Source organism: Orycteropus afer, unplaced genomic scaffold, assembly GCF_000298275.1.
Source record: "Orycteropus afer afer isolate SDZICR_OR568_19922 unplaced genomic scaffold, OryAfe1.0 scaffold00054, whole genome shotgun sequence".
NCBI classification, from domain to species: domain Eukaryota; kingdom Metazoa; phylum Chordata; class Mammalia; order Tubulidentata; family Orycteropodidae; genus Orycteropus; species Orycteropus afer.
Window position 1 is genome coordinate 11,335,421 of NW_006921641.1, and position 9,834 is coordinate 11,345,254.

A 9,834-nucleotide genomic window follows, 5' to 3' on the forward strand; every position below is an offset into this window, starting at 1 on the left:
GTGAACTGCTGTATGGAAAGTGAATTTGCTCTGTAAATCTTCACCCAAATCACAATTAAAAAAATAATAATAATAAATAAAGCCAGAAGGTGAGGGTGGTTCAGGGAACAGAAGAAATCTTTAAAAAAATAATAATAATTTATATTCTTTGAAAGATTTTTAAATGTACTGAATTCATAAAGTAAGAATGAGATGCTGTGAAAAAGGAATGCAGAACAAGAAACAGCTCTTATAAATTAAGACACTTAAGTGTGACTGTGGTAATAAAAATTACCGGAAAGGCATAGGGGTGGAGCTAGAAGGGGAACCAAAGTTATATGTAACTGTGTTCCAACAAGAAAAGGTGGTAACTTGTTTACCGAAAAATAAGAAAATATACAAAACAAGGTCAAATCCAAGAGAAAAATAAAGGCAAATCTCACTGTGATAAACTTGCAGAAGCAGGTCTAGAGAGCAATCATTCAACACTGAAGCAAAATAAACAATCTCTATACAAGGCAGTCGTCTGATTGACACCACTCACTCATCTGTCAGTTAGTTGTAACGTGGTGGCTGTGTGTTGCTGTGAGGCTGGAAGCTATGCCACTGGTATCTGAAGTACCAGTAGAGTCACCCATAACGGACAGGTTTCAGTGGAGCTTCCAGACTAAGGTAGACTGGGAAGAAGAACAGGGCCATCCACTTCTGAAATATTGACCACTGAAAACTTTACGAACAATGGTGAAACATCATCTGCTATATTACCAGACAGGGCAGGGTTTCTTTCTGTTGTACACAGAGTTACTACAAGTCAGAGCTGACTTGACAGCACCTAACAACAACAAAAAGAAACCACGCAAAGCACAAAAGGCAATTACAGATTTCTAAGTTATCAACCTTGACCATGTATCAGGAAAAAAACAGAAGACAATATTGGGAGGTGAAGGAAGAGGAGTAGAAAGAAGGGTAGGGGCTAATATCTTCATCTTAAAAAGATGGAAGCAAAGACACACTATCTATGGTTGATGTGACACAAAAGGCATTTGACTGCTAACCAAAAGGCTGGCAGTTCAATCCACCAGCCGCTCTGTGGAAGGAAGACTGAGCAATCTACTACCATAAAGATTTACCACCTCGGAAATCTGGAAGGGGTCATTATGAGTTGGAATCGACTCCATGGCAGTGAGTTTGGTTTAAGTGTTCATCATTGTTGCATGGATATTGAGCTTAAGTTATACTGCTAATTGTGTGCCAGGTACTTATTTAGAATTTTGGAGGGCTATTCATATGAGTCAGGGCCGACTCGACGGCACATAACAACAACAACAACAACAACATTCATTTAACTACATAATACAATACTAAAAGTGATCCCTAAAGAAAGTTACAGGACAATCCACACAGGAACCAATAATGGTCGATATAATTATATTAAAGAGGGGAAAGATAAGACATGCACTGACAGATCTCATGTATCAGAGTAGAAAGTCGAAAGATAATAATGTCTAAAACTGGTGAATAAGAAAGAAAGGCATAAGCCTATTATTTAGAGATATGAAGATCATCCCTGAAGAACTAAACTCTGAACCAGTTAAAAAGTTTTGAAGTTGATTCTCTCAGGAAACAGGATGGACAGATATGGGACAGAAGTCTATAGCTGTCATATACAAAACTTTCTACACTATTTACATTTTTAACCATGTGAATGACTTACTTTGGTTATTTCTTTTCTTTTTTATTGTGATTTGGGTGAAAGTTTACAGAGCAAATTCACTTTCCATACAGCAGTTTGCATACACTTTATCTCATGACACTGACTACAATTTACCACAATGCAACAGCTCCCCTCCCACTTCCTCCCTATAGTTACCTCTTCCCTATGTCCTTGCCTCCATGCACTCCTGCCCCCTGAGCTATCTCCCTGTGCACAACAGCCCTTCTATTCTCCCATGATCGTTCTCTCCAAGGAGTGTATCTACCTGAGTGTATCAGCTCATATGCCTGCCTTTTGTTTGGCTGGAAGCTACAGGAGTGGGTTCAATTCCAGACATGGAAGGGCAGCTAGGCGCCATAGTCTCAGTGGTTTCACCAGGTTGTATCAGACCAGCAAACCTGGTCTCTCTCTCTTTTTTTTTTTTTTTCCAAATGATTTTGAGTTTTGTTCCACATTGTTCTCCCATTCTATCCAAGATCTCCTACACAGAACCCCTTCTGAGTGGTTGAAGTGGTAGCCAGGCACCATCTAGTTCTTCTGGTCTCACAGTCATATAGGCTATAGATCTCATGTTGTACCAGTCACTTAGACTAATTGTTTCCATGAATCTTTGGTTTTCTTCATTGGTCTTCACTCTGGATGAGGAGAGACCCATTTTTGCATCTAGATGGCTGCTTGTAAGCTTTTAAGATCCCAGTCGCTACTTGCCAAAGTAGGAGGTGGAATAATGTTTTGTGTAGTATGTTATGCCAATTGAGCTTGATGTCCTCTGATGATGGTCCCAAGCACTTTGGTCATTTCTTATAAATTTAGTTAATTTTCTTTTTTTAAAAAAGTAGTAATCTAATCTGTCCTACTATCTGAGCTAGGTGAAATCCTTTTGTACTTTAATGGGTTCCAGAGAATGGTCTAATAATTCAAGGTTAACAAGTTAAAAACCAAAAAACCAAACTCACTGCCGTCGAGTCAAAACTGACTCATAGTGACCCCTCCCTGGGTTTCCGAGGAGGTATCACTATGGAAGTAGATTGCTCAACCTTCCTTCTGAGGAGTGGCTGATGGGTTTGAACCTATAGCCTCTGGTTAGCAGTCACATGCCTTAGGCATGCCAGAAATTTCTCACTGAATGTTGCATTCAATAAATTAATGTAAAGTGCTTATATAGAATACTGAGATCTGGCTCCTCCTGGCCTGAGATGGTAAAACACACAATCCATCATCTAAATGGCACTGTTTACCCACCTGTCCCTTCTTTACTACCTATATTCTTTATTCCTCTTTTTAAGAATAACCAGGTGCCATGAAGCCGATTTCCACCCACTGCAACCATGTGTGTGGCAGAGTAGAACAATGCTCCATAGTGTTTTCAAGGCTGTGACTTTTCAGAAGCAAATCATCAGGCCTTTCTTCCTTGGTACCTCTGGGTAGATCAGAACTGCCAACCACTGAGTTAGAAGATGAGCAGTTAACCATTTGCACCACCCAGGAACTTACTCACTCACTGCCATCGAGTCAACTTTGACTCACAGCAACCCCCATTGGGTTTCCAAAGCTGTAAATCTTTACAGAAGTAGACTGCTTCATCTTTCTTCTGCAGAGAAGCTGTAGGTTTGAACCACTAACCTTGTGATTAGCACCCAAACGCCTCAACCACTACAACACCAAAGCTCCTTACCCAGGAACTAGAGAGACTTATATACTGTTCACCACTCTTACATATCTGTTCACCACAGATGAAGAGAGAAAATTGCTGGTGGTTCACTAACTAACCAAACCAAAACCAAAACTGAACTTACTGCCTTCAAGTCGGATCCAACTCATAGCTACCCCTCCTTGGGTCTCTGAAGTGGTATCACTACAGAAGCAGATTGTCCAACCTTCCTTCTGAGGAGTGGCTGGTGGGTTTGAACTGCCAGGCTTCTGGTTAACAGGCAAATGCCTTAGGCACTACGTCACCAGAGCTCCCATAAATAATCAAAGCTATTATCATTTCCTCACTAAGCTAGAGCTTCTGCACAGAAGTGCTGATACAACCGAGACAGATGCTGCTATGCATAGAATTGTGCTCCCTAAAAATCCTAACCTCTATACTTCTGGTTATAATCCAATTTGGAAAAGAGTTTTCTTTGTTATGGTAATGAGACAGTATTACTGTAGAATGTATCCTAGGACAATTTCTTTTGGGTTTAAAACACAAGATTAAACAAGCAAACAAGAAACAGAGATAGAGGAAGATAATGCCAAGCCACATGAAGACTGCCTAACAACAGAAGAGACAAAGACCTTCCTCCAGAGCTGAGAGAGAGATAAAGTCTTCTTCTAGAGTCAGCACCCTGAATTCGGACTTCTAACCTCCTAAACTGTATGAAAATAAATTTGTTTGTTAAAACCACCCATTTGTGGTATTTCTGGGGAAGCTCTGGTGGCATAGTGCCTAAGGCATTTGACTGCTAACCAGAAGCCTGGCAGTTCAAACCCACCAGCCACTCCTCAGAAGGAAGATAGGGTAATCTATTTCCATAGTGCTACCACCTCAGAAACCCAAGGAGGGGTAGCTATGAGCTGGGTCCAACTTGACGGCAATGGGGGCAGGTATTTCTGTTACAGCAGCAGTAGATACTAAGACAGACACTATAGATGGTGGGCTGAATCAGTAGATTTTGCGCACTATCCATCTGAGATCACAAACCAGTAGCCTAGGAGCTCAAGCCAGCTTAGAGAAACATTTGGGTTGACATACATAATGTTGGTCCACAATGTTTCAAATTCAGAAAAAGTAGTCAACAAGTATTACATGAAGAACTACAAGTTGTATAGAAGAAGACTATGAAGCTGGACTATATGGAGAAGAATGTGGCACCAGGATTGGAGGAAACTCATAAACAATCTCATAACAATGTGTATGTAGATGACACACCCTTGGCTGCTAAAAATGATGAGGACTTGAAGCACATACTGGTGAAAATCAAAGAAGATCCAAGCCTTCAGTATGGATTACACCCCAACATAAAGAAAAGAAAAATACTCATAACTGGACCAATAAGTAACATCATGATAAACAGAGAAAAGATTGAAGTTGTCAAGGTTTTCATTTTACTTGGACCCACAATCACTGCCCATGGAAAGCAGCAGTCAAGAAATCAGAAAATGTATTGCATTTAGCAAATCTGCTGCAAAAGTCCTCTTTGAAGTGTTAAAAAGCAAAGATGTAACTAAAGTGTACCTGACCCAAGCCATGGTATTTTCGATTGCCTCATATGCATGTGAAAGTTGGACCATGAATAAGGAAGACTGAAGAAGAACTGATGTCTTTGAATTATGGTGTTGGTGAAGAATACTGAATATACAGTGGAGTGCCAGAAAAAGAACAAATCTGTCTTGGAAGAAGTGCAGCCAGAATGCTCCTTGTAAGTGAGAATAGCAAGACTTTGCCACTCCTATTTTAGACATGTTATCAGGAGGAACCAGCCCCTGGAAAAGGACATCATGCTTGCTAAAATAGAGGATCAGTGAAAAAGTGGAAGACCCTCAACAAGATGGACTGACATAGTGGCTGCAACAAAGGGCTCAAACACAGCAACAACTGTGGATGATGCAGGACCAGGCAGCTTTCTGTTGTACATGGGGTCACTATGAGTCAGAACCAAGTCGACAGCACCTAACAACAACAATAACAAGTCAACAACTAAAAATTGACAGAATTTATATAAGAATCTAGATTTCTACCTATTTCAATAAATCAGTAGAGGTAGCTCCCTTGAGATGGCGTAAGTGTACTCCAATTTGTCGACACAGGCCACTTATCTTTTATGTTAGCAGCCATTGGTATTTTGACTCTAGTTATTAGACAGATAACATGTTAACACTCCTAACCCATGCCAGGAGTCCTTGAGCTAGGGCTCCCACACTCAAGCAGCCATCGGGAGTACGTCAAAGGCACTGATTCTCGGAAGCAGTCATTCCAAAAGGGGGTTTGCAGCAGTGATGGACAGCAGCCATTCCTCCCTAGAAACTGTTTGTAAATGGATATTCTAAAGCAGTAGATTCTCTTTACTGACGTATTACTTAAGAGCTGGCCATGGGGAAAATAATAAAAGAAATACTGCACAAGTCTAAAACTTAGGAATTTCTGTGCACGACTATTTGACTGCAACTTATTCCTGTCAACTCCCTTACTTTGAATAGAACTAGGATTACACAGCAGATAAAGAAAGTAGTAAATCCTAGTGATCCATATCTTAAAAGGTAACACCTAACGGCTGGAAACTAAAAAGTAAAGCGGAAAGTCCAGTAACTAACACTATAAACTGCATTTGGGGTAAAACAGTCATCATTTACTTACATTTTAATGTCTCTCCAGCATATGGTATGTGCAGTTTAAATCGGTCACAGTTGGGTCCAGGAGTCAATGATGTGCAGCTTTAAAAAAAAAAGAGAAGAAAAATTAAACAACAAAAAAAGCCCACATATTTATATTATTTAATAAAGCCAGTAAAAGGTGATGCTTATAGATAAAAAAACTAAAAAAAAAGAAAAAAAAAAAAACCTCATTGGCTTACAGAGCAAATGCAAGCCCTTAGTGGTCATGTAAGCCAATAGAATCAAGACTTGCCAATGAATAATTCATTTATCACAACTTACATTCTTTCTAACAACAAATACCAACACTATTCAACTACTCCTCTCAAGGAAGCATTATCTCGATTTTAAAACTACGCATACACCCATGACCATATATAGGACTGGCAGATGATATTTCTACATGCATATTTGTATGTGCTATAAGAACACACGCACCCACATACATATATACAACAGACCTAACAGGAGGCAACGTTGTGATAACTTCTTTGCAACAGCCAAACACCTTGAGGGTGTGAGTAGTCACTGGGCCTATGGGATCAGGACCATGGTCATGGGAGATATCACCTCAATTGGCTTAACGTACTACACAAAAATATTGTTCTACACATTACTTTCGTGAGTAGCAACTGCGCTCATAAAAGCTTGTGAGTGAAACAGGCACATAAGGTGAACATTTACACCAGGTAGGTACACTTCTTAGAACAACCAGTCATAGGAGATAAGAAGGGCAATATTTGCACAGGGAGATAGCTAAAAGGGCAAGAGGAATACATAGGAAAGATGGACACGGGGAAAAGGTAACCACAGAGAGGAAGTGGGAAGAGAGCATTATGGTGATTGCAATTAATGTCAAGAAATAAAATGTGTGTGAATTGCTGTATGGAAAATGAATTTGCTCTGTAATTTTCACCTAAATCACAATTTTAAAAAAATTTTAAAAACCTGGTTAAGTGGCCATCTAAGTTGCAATATTGGTCTCTCTTCAAATAGAGCAAATAAGAGTGAAGAAAATCAAAGATGCATGGAAACAATTAGTCAAAGGAACTAGTGGACCACAGGAACCTCAGCCTACATGACTCTGAGACCAGATGACCTAGATAGGGCCTGGCTACCACTTCCAACCACTAAGTAAGGGATCAAAACTGGAGATCCTGGATAGAGTGGGAGAAAGATGGGAAACAAATCTCAGATGCATAAAAATAGACCAGGCTTACTGGTCGGATAGAGATTGGTAAAACCACCGACACTATGGGCCCTAGTGACCCTTCGGGCCTGGATATGAGCTCACTTCTGTGGCTTAACCTTCAGCCAAACAATAGATGGGCCCACCAGGTGAACAATTACACCAGGGAGGTGGACTCCTTAGGACAAACAACCACAGGATATCAGAAGGGCAGTATTTGCACAGGAAGAAAGCTCAGGAGGCAGGAATGTATAGGAAAGAAGGACACATGAAAAAGGTAACCACAGGAGAAGTGGGCAGAGAACTGTTACCTTATGGGGATTGCAATCAATGTTATGAAACAAAATGTATATGAACTGTTGAACAGAAAATGAATTTACTCTGTAAACTTTCACCCAATTAACAACTGAAAAAAAAAAAAAATGTATATAATCCAAAACAGGTCTGTAGTCTTTGAGGCCAACAATTCCAAACGACAACTAATTCTATACCCATATTTTAAGTACAGGACCATAGTGCTCACTTGGTTAGTATAAAAAAGAACCCACGTTTGGCCTTTTTCTGGTACCAGGTGGTTTTCTTTCTTTCCACCAAGACACAGTGCTTCCTCCAGATTTGGCAGATCATAACTTACATCTGCAGGAGAGCACAATGCGCTGTACTCAATTCCAAATAAAATGCAAATTTAAAAGGGGGGTGAGTTAGTCATCCAGGTCTCAAGAGTTTTGTTTTTTGTTTTTTGTTTTTAATTTATGACTTCACAAAGTTAAGCAATGTTCTTCTTCCTTCACATAGGTTTACTTCACAAGATAACTTTCATGATCTTACAAGCCACAACATTAATGGCATAACAGTATTATTGGCTTTATAAATTAAAAATATTATGTGAAGCAGTGGCATCATTAGGGTTGATGACACTAAGTACAGTAATTCATGGTGTACTCCTCTATCAGACTATACAGAATTTTTCAAAACCAAATACCAAACTCACTGCCATCGAGTCAGATATGACTCCTAGTGACTCCTCCCTTGGGTTTCCGAGGCGGGATCACTACGGAAGTAGATCGCCCAATCTTCCTTCTAAGGACTGGCTGGTGGGTTTGAATTGCCAGCCTTCTGGTTAGCAGCAAAATGCCTTACACACTGTGCCACCAGAGCTGCTTCTGCAATAAAAGTACCATCTAATGACAGTAATGGTTCTACAAGCAACACTAAAAACTTTTTCTCTTACATTAGATTCAAACTGAAATGCTTTAAATGCACGTTTACAACAGTGTCTTTTTTGGATTTGGGGATCAAATTCTCTATCTACATAGTTTAAAGACAAGTTATTAACAGTACAGGAAATGTTCAGGATTAAGAATTTGTTTGAATAACTCACTCTTCTTCAGTGTAAAATTGTTTCTGTTTGTTTTTTACTGAATTGTTAGATTCCCTATTGGACTTTACTTCATATTATGTATGCTTTTCCTAGGAGTAGGTAAATTCATATTTTTGTGATCTGCCTCATTTTCCCCCTTTACCACATCAACAGCTGGTCTCAGCAGCCTCAGGGTATTAAAAACACATTTCTCGTGGGAGTGGGTCATTCACTGACTTTTTTCATCCAGATAACATTTATTAGGTATTGTTCTAGGTATTAGGAATACAAAATAGACAAGACAGAAAAGATTGACGGTCTCATACAACTTAAATTTGAGCGAGGAAAGGAGAAACATTAAACAAACTAATACATAAAGATGGTTTAAGACTGTTAAATACAATAAAGGAAATAAAACAGGATGCTGTAATAAAACACTTTACATTGGCACTTTACATTGGAAGGTCAGGGCAGACCTCTGGAGGAGGTGAAATCTGAAACCTGAATAACATGAATGGGCCAGCCAAGCAGAGTTTTGGGAAAGAGCATTCCAGGCAAAGGAAACAGCTGGTACAAAGGCACAAAAGCAGGAACAAGCTTGATCTATCTGGGGAAGAAGAAAGGAGGCCAGTGCGGCTGGAGCAGAGCAAATGAGAGAGTAACAAAAGCAAAAGATTAAGACAAAGGGGTAAGCATGGAACAAATCATGCAGGGCTTTGTAGCAATTAATTTAGTTTTTATTCCAACCACAAAGGAAAGTTTTAAGCAGAAGAGTAATGATATAAAAGTCTATGTTTTCAAACAGAACATGCTGCCTACTGTATAGAAAAAAGAGACTGCAAGGAAATAAAATGCAATTAGGAAATCATTTCAGGTAAGAAAGATGATGGACATTCTGCTAGCACCAGTGAGGATGGACACTAATGGATTTACTAAACAGGGAAGATCAGAAGAGGAACTTTAGAGAGAAGGGAAATCAAGACATGATAGCCAATTCTCACATTAAAACTGGAAACAGCGACCGGACAAGATGGCAGACTAGGCAGAAGGACTGCACAGACGCTCTTCAACAAAGAAAAGGGAAACCAATTAACACAGACACAGAAGATAATCTTGAACCCCTGAGCCTTGAAGGGAAGGATACAGAAGTGGACTAAACCCCAACTAGCAGAAGAATTTGCGTGAAAATACCAAAAAAGGAGACACACAGAGCTGCAGTCTGGCAGCTGCCTG

At 39.7% G+C, this 9,834-nt stretch overlaps 1 protein-coding gene across 1 annotated transcript in view; it reads right to left on the reverse strand.

Moving 5' to 3' along the window:
• Positions 1 to 9,834, reverse strand: part of BABAM2 (BRISC and BRCA1 A complex member 2) — an 804,907-nt gene that overhangs the window by 709,868 nt on the left and 85,205 nt on the right. The window contains exon 2 of the mRNA XM_007938825.2: positions 6,036 to 6,112. Coding sequence (XP_007937016.1) covers positions 6,036 to 6,112 — 77 coding nt within the window. The remainder of the gene's footprint in view (positions 1 to 6,035; positions 6,113 to 9,834) is intronic.